Raw genomic sequence first — 16475 nt, 5'->3', positions numbered from 1 at the left:
TTCAAAATCATGAACAGGCTGGATTGTGTAGACAGGGAGAAGTTCTTCCCATTTATAAAATGAACAAACCAAGATTTAAGGGCACAGATTTAAAGTGACATGCAAAAATGTAAGGGCAATTGGGAAAAAAAAAGTTTTCATTGAGTGAGTAATTTGTATATGGAACACATGACCTGGAAGTATGTTGGAGGCAGGTTCAATTGAGGCATTCAAGAGAGCACTCAATGATTGATTTGATTGAAATATTGTGTAGGGAATATGAGGAAAGGATAGGAGATTGTCTTATTGCCGACTGCCAATGAGAAATAGCAACAGTAATGGGCCATTCAGCCCAACAAGCCTGCTCTGCCATTCAATCGAATCATGGCTGATAATGCTCATTTAACAAGCCGGTGCAGGCATGATGGGCTAAATGGCCTCTTCTACCATAATAATTCTGTGATTCTGAATCTGACATAGTACACAAGGCCTTGTGTCTGAAATATCAGAGTGCAGGCCAAATCTAAAACTACAGGTCAGTAGAATTAGTTTTACAAAAGCTCGGGAGTGAGCTGGTCCACCTGGGTGTTCAATTTGTTTTTCCACACTTCACTATCAAACTGATTGCGGGTGTAGATCATGGATCATTGAAATTTGAGATCTAAATTCCTTTGGCCCACTGTGCAGAGGGAAGCTGTATTTATCATGTCACACTACACATAACCCCCAGGGGTCCCATTTTGAAGGATTGCTGGAAAAACAGATTAGTCGCGATAGAACCAAACTTTCCTAACTGGTTCATTTTTAAATTAATTCAAAGCAGAACTGAAAATTGAGATATTGATTTAAATGATTCTATGCAAAGTCAAATATCTGATTTCTTTGGGCATGTTTCACTGATTTTATAGATTGAGGTTGAGAGGTCTGGACATAATGAAAGCTGATCCTGTTAGGTGGTTCCAGTAAGAAAAAAACCTGTCAGAATTCGGAATAAATCCAATTTGAGTGGTATGTACATTTTTTCAAATGTTGAACATAAAATGCTGGGAGCAATCAACCAAGGTGGCAGCTTTGTGGGGAGAGAAACAGTATTAATGGATGAGATTTTGACACTTCCAAAATTTTACAACATAATAATGTACACACACAACAAACTCAATGACCTCTCAACAAAGGAAAAAAAATACTGGTGAAATGAAAGCAGCATGGCTCTTGCAGTTGATCCTGAGCGTCAGGCTTTTTTGTGGATTTTTTTATAGTTAATATATAGCAGAAGCAAAAAATTTTTATTTTGAATCGTTTTTTGGAATTTTTACAGTCCAAAACAAAAATAGACAAAGAAACAAAAACGTAAAGGAACGATTTCTTTCCACACTGGGTTTGTGGGAGAGGCCTCCACATGTTTGTCATGTTTTGATCTGAAGAAGCTTGTGGGAAAGGACTGTCCATGTGTTTGTTTGAAGATTGCGGAGAGAAATTGTTTGCTGTTTATATATAGAATATAGAACATTACAGTGCAGTACAGGCCCTTCAGCCCTCGACCTGTGAAACCAATCTGAAGCCCATCTAAATATTCCATTCTCGTCCATATGCCTATCTAATGAGCAATTAGATGCCCTTCGTGAGTCTACTACTATTGCAGGCAGCATGTTCCACGCCCTTACTACTCTCTGAGTAAAGAAACTACCTCTGACATCTGTCCTATATTTATCACCCCTCAATTTCAAGCTATCTGGAAATTTGAAAACTGGACAGAGGACTTGAGGAGAAGGCTTTAATAGAGTTTCGGCTAAGTGTTTGTTTTTTTAAAAATTTGAAATGTTTAATTCTTTCTAACTTGCGCATGCTTAAGATAAAAATCTGTGGGCGAGGAAGAGTAGTTTTTCTTAATATATAAGGTGCTTTTAAGAGCTTTTTAGGCTTAATGTCACTTAGGGCATTCAAGAGAAAGTGTGTGATAGCTAGTAGATTTAGAGAAGTGGTCACACAGCAGGATCAGTCAAATGGATGGATGACTGTCAGGAAAGGTACAAAGACAGTTCAGAAGCCTCCTGTGTCTATTCCCCTCTCAAACAGATATTCCATTTCGGGTACTGTTGAAAGGGTATAGTGACTGAGAAGAAAATAGAAGTGACAGTCAGATCTTGGGCACTAAGAATGAATCTTAAATTGAGCGGGGTTCTCACTATTTAGTAGAATAATTGTTATAGGGGATTCTCCTGCCAGGGGCACAGATAAGAGATTCTGCAGCAGTGAGTGTAAATCTAGGATAATATGTTGCCTTCTTGGTGCCAGGGTTAGGGATGTCTCAAAACAGTTGAAGCATATTGTCAAAGAGAAGAGTGAAAAGCCAGAAGTTGTAGTCCATGTTGGTAGGAACAACATAGTCAGGGAAAGGGTTAAGACTTTGCAGAGTAAATATAAGAGATTCAGTAGAAGGTTAAAAAAACAGAACTCAAAGGTAGTAATCTCTGGTTTACTCCTGGTGCCATGTTCTAGTGAGAGTAGGAATAAGAAGATAGGGCAGATAAATCAATGGCTGAAAGGATGGTACAATGTACAAGGATTCAGATTGTTGGATCATTGGGATTTCTTCTGGGGTAGTAAAGATCTGTTCAAAAAGGATGGGTTTCACCTGAATTGGAAAGGGACCAATATCCTGATGGGGAGATTCGCTAGTTCTATTTCAGGAGTAGTGGGCAGTGGAGTCCTAAGTAGCAGTAAAATTAGAAAGACAGACGAAGTTGAGTATGAATCAGAGAAGAGCAACTTAATTAGAAAAGGCAGACAAGAGCAAGTCAGAAAATGAGGTAACTGAAGAATTAAACTATTTATTTCAATGCAAAGGGTCTTACAGGTAAGGCGGATTAACTCAAAGCATGTTTGGGAACATGGGACTGGGATGTCATTGCTTTTACAGAAAATTGGCTGAGGGAAGGACAGGACTGGCAGCTCAATGTTCCAGGTTTTAAATGCTATAGAAAAGATGGAAAGGCAGGCAAGCAAGGAGGGAGGTTGGCATTTTTGATTAAGGAAAGCATTAGTACTGTAATTAGAGAAGATATATCTGAGGGATCGTCCAGTGGAACTATATGGGTAGAAATTAGAAATAAGAAAGGAACGGTCACCTTGATGGGATTGTACAATAGGCTCCCCCAATAGTCAGAAGGAAGTTGAGGAGCAAATATAGAATCATAGAATCCCTACAGTGTGGAAACAGAGTCTTTGGCCCAACAAATCCACACCAACCCTCCAGAGGGTTACCCACCCAGACCTATTGCCCCTACCCTATATTTACCCCTGACTAATGCACCTAACCTACAGACCCTGAACACTATGGGACAATTTAGCATGGCCAATTCACCAAACCTGCACATCTTTGGATTGTAGGAGGAAACCAGAGCACCCTGAGGAAACCCACGCAGACACAGGGAGAATGTCCAAATTCCACACAGACAGTCGGCCAAGGCTGGAATTGAACTTGGGTCCCTGGTGCTGTGGGCCATCATGCCACCCCATATGTAGAGAGATCTATGTAAGAATGGTAGGATTTTAATTTTCCAAACATAGACAGGGACTGCTATAGTGTTAAAGGCGTAGCTGATGTCGAATTTGTTAAATGTGTTTAAGGAAAGATTTTTATCAATATGTAAATGTATCTACTAGAGGAAATAAGGCAGGGCAAGTGACTGCAATGTTAGTCAGGGAACACTTTGGCAACCTCCTCCTCAGTGGGATTCTGCTGCTGGGACACTTTGCACACAGGCACCCAGCTCACAGATTGCCCCAGGCTGCATCTCAGCGCTGCGTACTCACTGTCTTAGTGCTTGCTCACTTTGAGCTTACCTGGATGCTGACAGCATCCCTACCTTGCCTTCTGGCACAGTCACAAAGTGAAACAACTTGTCAGAATGATCAGTCAAGCAGGTAGATAACACCATGCTACACCACTCTCACATCTGCACCATGTGCCAGAAGTCTAGGCAGCAAACACATTGCCTCTGCTTTGACCAAATGTCTGAAGTAAAAGGGGAGAAGACCAATCACATCATGGGAGCCACCCTTTAGTCCCAGGGTCCAGGCAGAGTAAGTCAAAGGCAGCCTCCAATATCAGTTGAGAGCTTGAGTATGGTCATTTGACTGCTCAGGACAGTCAGGGTCAGGACCCTCTTCCGTGGGGGCTTGAGGAACCAAATGTCAGGTACTACGCACCACCTCTTTCTGCCTGGGAGGTATCACTGAGGTGAAATATTGAGTACTTTAGGTGTTTTTGATGGGATGACCAGCAATGCTTGTAATTCCTAATTGCCTGAGTTGGGTGAACTCACAGGGCATTTGAGTCAAGTGCATTCATATGGTCTGATATCATGTGGAAACTAGACCGGTAAAAATGGCACATTTCTTTTCCGAAAGGAAGTGAATAAACCAAATGGATTTTTATGACCATCAATGGTAGTTTTATGCATGGAACGGTTCCCAGGAAGACAGTCGCTTTCAATTCCAGATAGTATTTAATTCAAATTCCACCAGCTGCCGTAGCTGGATTTGAATCCATGCCACCAGGGCATTAGCTTGGTTCTTTGGATTACAACCCCAGTCTCATTACCACTAAACCACAGTCTTCCCTCATTATTGCTGACATAACAGTAACAACACTTCATAAGCATTTCATCTGGAAAGCACTTTGAACCATCATAAGTAGGTGAAAAGCATTAAATATACACAGTTTGTTTGTTCACGCAGGAGAAGATTAATTTGTTTTGCACCAACCCTTCACAATGGGACCCCAAGGGTATCTTCTGTGCAGTAACATAATAAATTTACCCTCTACAAACCAGTCAAAATAATTGAGGTCTCAAATTTTGACAATCCATGGTCCAAACCTATAATCAGTTTGTGAAGTGTGAAAAATAAATTGAGCACAAAGCAGACCTGCATCATTCCCTGACTTTTGTAAAACCTCACCAAAGTGCATGATATGGACTTGCAGCTTTAGTTTCAGACTGAATTCCAATATTTCGTGATTATATCATACACATACAAATACATTTATCTCTCACACATCTCCTTTACCAAGGTTCTTCCTGTATGCACTTCTACATCACATACCTTGTCTCACACGCATGTATATACACGTCATTGCTTCAAGTTTACTGATAGCTGCTTCTCCTGGATTTGTTCCCTTGCAGAGATTATCCGGGCTAAAAAACTGCGGGCAATGGACATCACAGCAAGCAGCTTTCGCTTGTTGTGGCCTAAGCTGCTGAGCAGTGACTCCGATTATTATTTGATTGAGTACTCTCCACTCACTGAGCCTCAAAGGAAATCCTGGAAAACTGTCACTGGAGATGAAACAAGTGTTGTTCTGAGACAGCTACTTCCAGAGACCACATATGAAGTGAAACTTACTCCCATAAACAACAACAACTATAACAAACCACTCATGACAAAGGTAACTACACTAGAAGGTGAGTTCTGATTGTGCTTGGTGTAACCTGACACATCTGAAAATCAAAGAGTTGTAATTTCCAGTACATTACCTTTGGTTCCATTCCTTTATTCCTCTCTCATTTCTTCATTCTTCTGGCCCCCTAGCAGAAAGGTTAGCAACGGTTTCTACAGTAGCAATGCCAAATTATACAAGTTTATGGTGGCAAACAGTTCATTTGACCCAAGTTAATGGTTTGTGGTCCACTTGAGCCTCCACCCACCTTTCTTTATTTAACCCAAACTTCTATTCTTCATCTTGTAATTATCCAATTCCCATTTAAATACATCTGTTTTATTTGCCTCACCTACACCTTACTGGAGCACATTTCCAGATAAAGAAATTTCTCCTAAGTTTAATTTTGGATTTATTCATAACTTTGTTACCCTTGTGATCCCTAATTTCTGAATCCCCTCCAAGTAAAACATTTTCTCCATCTACCTTTCTGAATACCTTCAACAGTTATGCAACCCTGGCCTATTCAGTCTTTCCTGGTAGTTATTACTTCAAGGTCTGGTATTAACCTTGTACATTTTTTCTCGCACCTTCTCCAATATTTTCTATAAAAAATGTGACAAGAATAGTGCATATGGAACATCAAAGTGCAATCTAACCAACGTAATATATTTCCATTCAATTCCTCTTGCTGGAAGCCCCTTTGCTTAATATGCTTCTATTTTTAAATGGTCTTGTTGATGTATGTCACTCCTACTAGGGATATCTGTATCCATACCTCTAGATGCTTAATTTTCTGCATAAATAGGGACAGGATATTCACAAATGACTGTAAAGTACAAGAAACTGGACTCTCTCTAATAGATCAACCCACTTCCTCACTATTGTTCCCTGTAAAAACACATGGATGGCTATGCAGCAGCCTGGATGGTACCAGGTTGGCCACACACACATTTTTCCTTTAAGAAAGCATGCCAAAACAGTTAAAGGTACACAGATTTAAATGAACAGGCCAAGGCATATCAAAATAAAATTGATGGGGGATATTGCTTCTCAATAAGCCCCTTAAGGCCCTCTCTCCAGCAACTCCTGTGAGCTTCCTGTCTTTGTTAGTAGGAATCAGCTGAGTATTTGACAGAAGCTGTTTACTGCATTTGGAAAACAGTTTAAAAGTGTGTTCAGGGCAAAATAGCCTTGAGATCTGGAACCGTGAAGTTTTTGAAGGCATCTCAGCTTGGGCAAGGTTGTGTCCCTAATGCCCAAGGCTTCTTGCAATGAGACGTCACTGTGACAAGCCTGGGGTCAGACAAATAAAGTGTTAGATCTATCTCTGTACATGAACACTGAAAGAGCTGTATGCAGATTCAAATGAAGGGAACCAAATATTCTGAGTTTATTTACACACTATTTTGCAGTAAGACATGTATCTACTATTGTAATTGCAAAGACAATATAATTTCCAATAACTGAAAGCAGATGGTACCTGTTTATTCTGGTCACTGTTTGCCACAATCCGGGCTGAAAAAGACCAACAGGATACATTTGATCATCCTGTTATAGTCCATTTTGTTTTTCCCATTTTCTTACAACAATACAAATCTTTTCTTCCAAATCACAATGTATGTTTCTAGTGATCAGTACAATTCAGCCATTCAGTACCTGCTCTGTATAAATGAAAGACACTTAGTTCAATTGTAACAATTTTAATCTAGGTAATAGAATTAACACAGGCTGTCAAGAACCTGAGGCCAAGTCAATAGCTACTTTTAAAAGCAAATTACTGCGGATGCTGGAATCTGAAACCAAAAGAGAAAATACTGGAAAATCTCAGCAGGTCTGGCAGCATCTGTAAGGAGAGAAAAGAGCTGACGTTTCGAGTCTAACTGACCCTTTGTCAAAGCTACTTTTATATTGGTTTTGTACACAAAGTACCATCTGCTTCTATTGCATTGGTCTACTGTTGCAGGTCCATCAGTGCAACCTTTGTATCAAGATTGACAGCATAGAAGCAGGTCATTTCAACAGCTTATCTGGGCCAATGAGCTGCCTCCTACATGGCTTCATCTCACCTTATCAAATTGCCTTCATGTATTATCCAGCTTCCTATTGATGTATCTTTGCTATTCACACCAATCATTTTATGTGGTCACAAGTTCCACATTCTCACTGGCTCTTCAGTAAATGTGTGTGTTTTTCCTTAATTCCCTAATAGATTTATAAGTGTTTTATATATTTATCTTAGAGCACTTAGTTTAGGACTTGTTAAAGCTCCTCCTCTTCATGTCCAATTTATAAAATGCCTTCATAAATTTGAAGACCTCTATCGGGATATATAACAAAATCAGTAGGTCTGGTAGTGTTTGTGGAAAGAGAAAAACGGAGTTAAAGTCCAATATCTCTTTTGTTCAGAGCTTATTTTAAAAGATCTGTATTAGAGTTCATTATGTACTGTGTTTGATTTTATCAGTACCAAGAGGCTAACCAGTAGCACAGTACCAGTTTAGGAACCAAAAGAGCAAAAATGCACATCTAAGACCATATAATTAACATAAATAATTAATTTAGCAGCAGGCATCAGTATTCTGATGGACTGATCAGTCAGTTGGATATATGGGCAATTAGCTATATTGTTCCTTGTAACTGTAATCCATTGTAAACAGCTCAGGAGAGCTTGCAGTGTAGTAGTGTCCCTACATCTGGGTTCAGGTCCCACATGACCAATCCAGGTATCAAAATATATTCATACAGGTTGATTAAAAATATCAATGAGCGTTTACTTATAATTATATTTATCAGGAGTTTCAAAGCAGGTAACCACTTACATTTCAATGAAGTCAAACCACTTACTGCTGTGAATCTGGATACATAAATGAGCACTTTGAAAGAACTAATTTATTATTATGAATAATTGTGCAAGATGTCATAACGTTGTGAGCATGCCTGCAGCTGTTTAATTATACAAAATGAACTCAGGAATTATTTTGTTTCTTGTGACTCCAGATGAGAGCAGTCCACAGAGAATTGTAATCTCTGAGTCACGACCGAGGAGTTTTCGGGTCAGTTGGGCTCCAACTCCACCTGGTGTTGCTGCCTATGAGGTTCTGTATGGGATCCTGCCAGGGGGTGAACCCAGGTTACTCAACATCGACAGTAGCCAGAATACCACCATTGTCAACAACTTGGAGCCCAACACCACCTACTTGGTGACTGTCTCAGCCGTGTACCATTCTGGCAGGAAGAAGGCATTGTCAGCCAAAGCCTGCACTCAGGACGGTAAGAGGTTCAGCGACGGCAGCCCAGAGAAGTTGTGAGGCTGTGTGTGATAATATTGTTTACATTCTACAGCTCTCTGGCTCTATTTGACCCATGGCCTGGGCAGAGGTTTCATTCACAAGAGGAAACCAGAAGGTAAGGCCTATAGTTTCCCGAACCTGGCTGACATGCCAGTCTTCCAGGCATTTTTCGGTGAGGCCTGTTCTGGCGAAGGGGACTGACTGAACCTCTAAGCGATGAGTCTATTGAAAAGTCTACTAAGACCATTTTAGAGAGCCCAACTGGAGTGTTCCAGTTGGTATCTTAGCACTCTGTTATAACATAGTCTAGTCATGGAAGATGCCTCTTGGTGGCAAGGAAAAGATAAGTGCGTGGTGGAGATTGTGGTGTTTGTTGGGGGTAGAAATGGCAATGCTCCATTCTTCTGGGAGGTTCCCAACTCTGACCCACCATAGCCCACAAGGAAACTGGCCGTTCATGGGAGGAGTTACGGCTTTAAGATGTCACCAGGTAGCAGGGCCCTATTGGATGCGCTTCTGCCATCTCCTCCAACCTGAGGCACCCTTTCTCCATACTCCTTGCATCAGCAACTCCCATTTCTGTGAGGATTGCCATTGTGATTTTGCAGGAGGGGCTTCCAACAGCATTCCCCCATATAGTCCTCAGCATTAACCAGATACTAGCAACTACCAATATCCACTAATTAGCCAGCTAACTTTTTTAAAAAACTCACCAGGCGTGACATGGGTTGGCATCAAAAATTTCAGTCAACATTGGGTTCTGATCCTACAATGAAAATTCTATTTCAGGTCACTCATATCTCAATTATGTAGGTCACTCAGCCAAACACAAGCTCTGTTCTATCATCTCACATTCATTTTCAGAATGTTTGAATCGAGGCTTAAGGTATTTCTAGGAAGTATCAGAGGCTGTGAACTTATTACAACTGCCCATTTGTCTCTTGATTGACTCGACCTGGTAGTTACATAGATCATTCCAGGAAGGTGTGACTTAATGTATCCACTGTTTCTCCCACATCAACGTGTTCGGTGGCCAATTGCAAAGATCAAGTTGCCATAGTCCCAGAGGACCAAAGGGCTGTACTCTCATTAGAGAGAAACGACTAGTGATAGTTTAACCTGAGGGTCACTATGTCTCAGATGAGGGGCAAGGATGAGAAGGTGAGACCTTTTATGGTGATCTCAGCTGGGTCAGTAATCTAAAGATCTCAGACTCCATCCTAACTTCAGATCACTTAAAGCTTGATATGTTATGCTCCCAATTGGGAAATTGCCCTGATTCTATTCCTGGAGTAGCAACAAAAGTTAATGATTTAATCAAAGTACTTAATGTCCTGTATTTACTTGTCTATTGGAATCAACTTAACATGATACACTGAGCAGGTCCTTGTACTTAACAAAAATTCTTATTTATCACAAAGTTAATTTGAATTACAAGTAACAGCCTGTGAACCATCAAGATATGACTCTACTAGTTGAAACTTGACCTTTCTTTTTTTAAAACTCTTCAACATGATTTGGATGTGAGCATAAGAGGTATAATTAGTAAGTTTGCAGATGACACAAAAATTGGAGGTGTAGTGGACAGCGAAGAAGGTTACCTCAGATTACAACAGGATCTTGATCAGATGGGCCAATGGGCTGAGAAGTGGCAGATGGAGTTTAATTCAGATAAATGTGAGGTGTTGCATTTTGGGAAAGCAAATCTTAGCAGGTCTTACACATTTAATGGTAAAGTCCTAGGGAGTGTTGCTGAAAAAAGAGACCTTGGAGTACAGTTTCATAGCTCCTTGATAATGAAGAAGGTGTTTGGTATGCTTTCCTTTATTGGTCAGAGTATTGAGTACAGGAGTTGGGAGGTCATGTTGCTGCTGTACAGGACATTGGTTCGGCCACTGTTGGAATATTGTGTGCAATTCTGGTCTCCTTCCTATCGGAAGAATGTTGTGAAACTTGAAAGGGTTCAGAAAAGATTTACAAGGATGTTGCCAGGGTTGGAGGATTTGAGCTATAGCGAGAGGCTGAACAGGCTGGGGCTGTTTTCCCTGAAGCGTTGGAGGCTGAGGGGTGACCTTATAGAGGTTTATAAAATTATGAGGGGCATGGATAGGATAAATAGACAAAGTCTTTTCCCTGGGGTGGGGGAGTCCAGAACTAGAAGGCATAGGTTTATGGTGAGAGAGGAAAGATATAAAAGAGACCTCAGTGGCAACCTTTTCACACAGAGGGTGGTACATGTGTGGAATGAGCTGTTAGACAAAGTGGTGGAGGCTGGTACAATTGTAACATTTAAAAGGCATTTGGATGGGTATATGAATAGGAAGGGTTTGGAGGGATATGGGCCAGGTGCTGGCAGGTGGGACTCGATTGGGTTGGGATATCTGGTCAGCATGGACGGGTTGGACCGAAGGGTCTGTTTCCATGCTGTACATCTCTATGACTTTATGACTCTATGACATGCAGACTGACATGGAGAAACAAAAAAAAACCTAATTTTATGAGTGGAAGCATCTTGAACTAGATCAATAGCACGAGTCCACAAGATTTGCTGAGTTTATCTTTGTGGTTGCAGGGAATTTCTGTCCTTCATTCTCTTTTTTCCAGTTCTTTTAATGTCTTTGAAGGAGACTCACTTTACAGCAACTGGTGCTGCAGAATGGGAGATACACAGCTTGTTCTTCCAGAAGTCTGAAGGCTTCTCACTGTTTCACACCTGCAAGCTGCTCAGCTACTCAGGAACCAATTGCAGTTATCATCGGACTGATGACCTTTGACACCCACGACTTGTCACAGTTGCACAAACCAATCAGCTATTTTTTTGCTGGTCAAATCTCACTTGCTTACATGCCCTGGTGCAAAGCCATTTATAAATAGATTGCCCAACTGTTTGAACAAAGCAGCAGTATAAACACCACACATAACGAGTTTCAGTAGTTTTTGTTTTTAATTGTGCAGTAATTCCTTCCATAATTCTTCATTTTAAAAGTTATTTTTCCATTTCAATTCCCAACCAAAAATACAGAAAATAAAATGATAGTTTTTTCTCACATGCTACTCCATGTAACCTATTAACTTAATATTAGTTCAGACACTTCAATGCCTTTAAAAACGTAATGTTTATCTACAATAACTAGCAGTAATAAATATCTGTTGGATTCATCGAGTATAATCTATGTTACAAGGGATTATAAGAATTGCCACATCAAGTGAAATACCTTGCTGAAAGCAAAATACTTCTAGTGGAACAATCTGTACCATAATCTGGCCACTCTCTTGTCCGCACACCAACATAACAAACATAAGTACAGAACAATTATTTACCACTGGGTGTGAATCACCAATCTGAGGTCTTTTCCCTAATTGAAGATCATTTTTGTCCTCTGTTTTTGATCTGAACAGTGAGTTTCCAAGTCAACCACCTGAAGCTAACTGACATTAGCCCCACCAGTGTCATAGCCTCATGGGACCCTGCCAAAGGAAGAGTGCTCAACTACAGAGTGCGCTGCACTCGTCATCGAAGAAGCCCCTCTGTGAGAAACATCCCGGCACAGGTCCAAAGTGTGCTCTTAACAGATCTTATTCCTGGCGCTGACAACCGGATTTGTGTGAAAGCAGTGTACAAAAATGGTACAGGGCAAGGCTTGTGCAGGACGGTACACACACCTCAGCAACAAGGTAGGTAACTGAATCAAGCAAGGGCTACCACGCCTGGTCATTTAGTCAGGTGAATTGTATTTATGAATGCATACATGCAAATAAATTATGTTGCAATAGCATCCAATAATAATTATATTTAGTGCATTAAGATTGTCCTTTGTCTCACTTAGAGTTGCCAGTCTTTAGATAATTTGCACATCTCATCATAACTTTAGACTAATTGTAGATTGCTGCATATAGAGAATGAATTTCAACATTCAGGCAGCAAGCTCTGGAGGAGGCCATAATTCCAAGCTGACTGCTCCTCTTCTATGGCTACATTTGTGTCCAGGCATCCTTGAGACAAAACACGTGGTGTCCACCAACACTCTCAATGCCTTTAAAGAGAGGTGGGCAATACAGGGTGGATTGCCTTATTTCACTCTCCAGCAATGGCAATTTTTATAGAGTGGTTCGTGTGTGGAATGAACTTCCACATGAATTGGTGGATGCAGTTACAGTTACAATGTGAAAAAGACATTTAGGTAAGTACATGAATGAGAACGTTTGGAGGAGTATGGACCAAGTGCTGGCAGATGGGACTAGTTTAGTTTGGGATTATGGTCAGCATGCACTGATGGGACCGAAAAGTCTGTATGACTTTATAATTCCATTTTGATTTTGTTCCCTATTTCCTTTACCTTTTCCTCACTTTTAGTGTAATTGTATTGCCCCGACAGACTTTGCTTGTAAATGGTAATTGATTCAGAAACATAGGCAATTTAGTGGTGGAGGATAAAGGAAAGAAAAAGTGTAGGGAATGAACAGCAACTTGTCCTTCTCTAATTAAACATCTCCTAAATGCAACAAAGTCTAACCATAAAATCTGATACCCTGCTTTTAGTGCAAACATTATTCACATCCCACTACAGCAACATAAAGCTAGTCTCAGTGATGGTTACCAAGAGAAATATCACTGATTACAATAAATGACCCATATGGTCATTAATGCAGTTTTTGGAAAGGAAATCTTCCGTTCTTACCTGAACCCACAGAAATATGGTTGACCAATAATTGCACTCTGATATGGCCAAGCAAGCCACTCAGTTCAAAGGTGAGTAAGAATGGACAAGAGTACTGGCTGTGAAAGTAAACCATAAAATAATTAAAATAGCTCCAAATTATGAATGAACCCCTGCCAAACAGTACCGTTGCCCTCAATGCTTTGTCATGATTTGGATGTCAGTTTAATTGCAGCCTAATAATAGCACTCAGGTAAAAGGATCATATCAGCACAGATTTCCCACAGGAATGCCTGAACATTTTTAAGAGTATATTCCATATCAGATAACCAGACGGATTCAAGATTTGCCTGATAGTTAAGTTCACAGCTTGTCCATTGTTTCAATTTACTGTTTGAATACTTATAGTAAGACTGTATTGGAACTCTAAGAAGAGCATGAGCATACATTCCAGGGGCATTTGAACTGTAGCTGAATATCGTATTGTCAGTCAGAGCACTGGGGGATGGTTATTGATGGGGCAGTATTATAGAGACTCAGGATTACTAATGGACAAGTTAGGATTACACAGGGATTTATCTTCCTATGAGATATTGGGTATTGAAATCAAGAGTATTGATGGGTTGATTTCAAGGACTGACATTATTAGGTTAGTTTGGGTTCTAGAGGAGCTGCCATCAAAATTAAACTTGGGATACTTGAAGCATATTAGACGGATGGGTTTTAATGGAAGAATTAGCGTAATATAGTAACCAACTTTGGGTGTGTTATAGTACTTGGAGGAGACATGCATCGATGGGCTATCGGGTTCCAGAGGGACAGACTATGATTGATAAGCTTGCATAAATGAGGAACAAGTGACAATGAGTTGGGTACTGGAAACAGATAAGCGACTTGGTGTACCGGGAGCTACACTGTGATCAGTAAATTATAAAAACTAAACACAAGTATTGATAGGTGAGAGGACACCACTGGGACATTCTGTGATAGATACTAGAGGAATGAATACAAATGGATAAGTTAGAGTAGTACAGGGAAAAACAGCAATGGTTAAGTTTAATGTAAGAGGGTGGTATTTGAATTTGAATAGCTTTTGTTGATCCTTAAGTTAGATTTTCTTGCAAAATGTAAGATTTTAACCATCTATTCTAACTCTTGTCTGCTTTCCTCTTTCAGATTCCTTATCTCTCGGGACAGAATCTGCCAAATCATTCTGCACTCAAGAGGATCCTTGCTGGTAAAATGATGAATAAATCTTCAAGACAATAAAAGCCATAAAACAACAGGACTCACCACAACCAGAAATTAGCTGGGATTAATAATAAACTTTCTGCAATTTACTTGTAGTGTTGAATAACACTCAATCAGGGGATGGTCACTCTGCATCAGTATTGCACAAGCAACTGAACTGTGTAGACTCCCAGTAATTCATTGTGCTGAGAATCCAACTTCTCAAAATACTCAACCCTCCCCATTTTAAGTCTGACGATCCTTCACATTCTTGGTGTTGGAGTTTGATGAGAATTTGGTTGATAATAACAGTGTTGGATCATTTTCTGCTTCCCATTCTTTTTGGATACAGCTGAGATCCATGCAGATGTGACACTCCTAAGATGCTATTACTCTTTGATACATCAAATTGCAAAAATCTGGTTCGCAAGCAATCCTGTAACGCACCTTTGGCACAAGTGTGGTTGAGCTTTTTCTATGATGTTTTCAGTACTAATGCCAAAGGTGTAATATAGTTCTGTTATTGCAGGATTTATTCTGAGAAACATCTCAAGAGGCAGTGTCACAGCCATACCAGTTCAAAGCACTTTCTTATTTTTAATAAACATGTTTGAAAAGAAGTTGGCCTCCTCAACCACAAAAAATATTTGCTGTTTGAAAATGAATGACTTTGTTTGCTAGGTCAATGGGCAAAATAAGGTATCCAGGGTAGATTCTGATCCTTCCAGAATGTCACAGGTTTGAATCCTATTTTGCAGTGAGTTAGGTCTTCTCAAGCAAACTGCAGAGCAACTAAAATGTTAACCAGGATTCCTCCTTCTGATTACTATCTCAGTGCTTATGTGAATGTATGGTTAAGAATCAATAACTAAATCTGAGAAACAGACAAAATGTAAGATCTTAGATTGTGCCAGAAATGGGGCTGGATTTTACTTTGACACTTTTTTAAGCAAGTCCAAATTACATGATTTTGTTTATCAGATCTGAAATGCTAACATGATAGTTCAGTAACTACCTAATCTCTGTACAACTCTGTAAATTTAGCAGTCTATATGTTTGGTTTCTATACACAGTCATTAAATGTGTAGTAGCCATTCCTGTATCAAGTAAAATGTGAATTCATTTGTAGTGCAGATAAAATGATTCCACAAGCAGTTACACTATAACTCATGCTTTGAAAGTGACGTATTCTCTTCTAATAACTTGAAGCTTTCCCGAAATGGGATGGTTGGCCTCCTTCTGTGCCCTGGTGATTCTGTGTCTCTGCTAAAATAGAAAGTACATTAGTCAAGTTAGTGATGACCGCACTCAACAATGTGATTCATTGTAGTTGTCATGTTAAAGAGAGAACATGGACAAACTATAAATGTATGTTCTACACATAGTGAAAATTGTCAGATGGAGACCCCGAGTTGAATGTTTAGTCTTAAGACTCTTTGTATGCAATATGACAACATGACTATCGTGTCCCAGTAAGTTATTTTCTTCCTTCTATTTATGGTTAAAATTTCATCATTTTATCATTCCTGACTATTAACAGTGACTAATTTACAAAATGATTGTTCTTTCAGAAGGAGTACTGATTCATTATTTGCAAAATATATTTTTAGCAAATGACATCTATTACAATAATGCTGTTATTGTAGGGTTTTTTAAATAAATACTTTTATTGAGAGTGTGTTTTTAAAATCAACTGTAAAACCAAAGAATCACATTGAAAATATTATTGTGTGTAGGATGAACTGATCCTTTCAATTACACTGCTATCAGTCCGTACTGTCTGTTATTCAACAGTCCTAATATCAGTGAATAGTTATATGGAGTTTATGGATTTTTAGACCATTTCTACTCCAGGCTTGTTATCTTGTTATT

The 16475-nt window shown here is 39.7% G+C and overlaps 1 protein-coding gene across 1 annotated transcript in view; it reads left to right on the top strand.

Annotated features, from left to right (window-relative positions):
- Window positions 1-15757, top strand: part of vwa1 (von Willebrand factor A domain containing 1) — a 35600-nt gene extending 19843 nt beyond the window's left edge. The window contains exons 2-5 of the mRNA XM_043675806.1: window positions 5169-5447; window positions 8423-8695; window positions 12115-12390; window positions 14550-15757. Coding sequence (XP_043531741.1) covers window positions 5169-5447; window positions 8423-8695; window positions 12115-12390; window positions 14550-14614 — 893 coding nt within the window. The 3' untranslated portion in view covers window positions 14615-15757. The remainder of the gene's footprint in view (window positions 1-5168; window positions 5448-8422; window positions 8696-12114; window positions 12391-14549) is intronic.
- The last annotated feature ends 718 nt before the right edge of the window (window positions 15758-16475 follow it).

The sequence above is a fragment of the Chiloscyllium plagiosum genome, chromosome 34 (genome assembly GCF_004010195.1).
Source record: "Chiloscyllium plagiosum isolate BGI_BamShark_2017 chromosome 34, ASM401019v2, whole genome shotgun sequence".
NCBI lineage: Eukaryota > Metazoa > Chordata > Chondrichthyes > Orectolobiformes > Hemiscylliidae > Chiloscyllium > Chiloscyllium plagiosum.
This window is presented reverse-complemented; position numbering and strand designations above follow the sequence as displayed.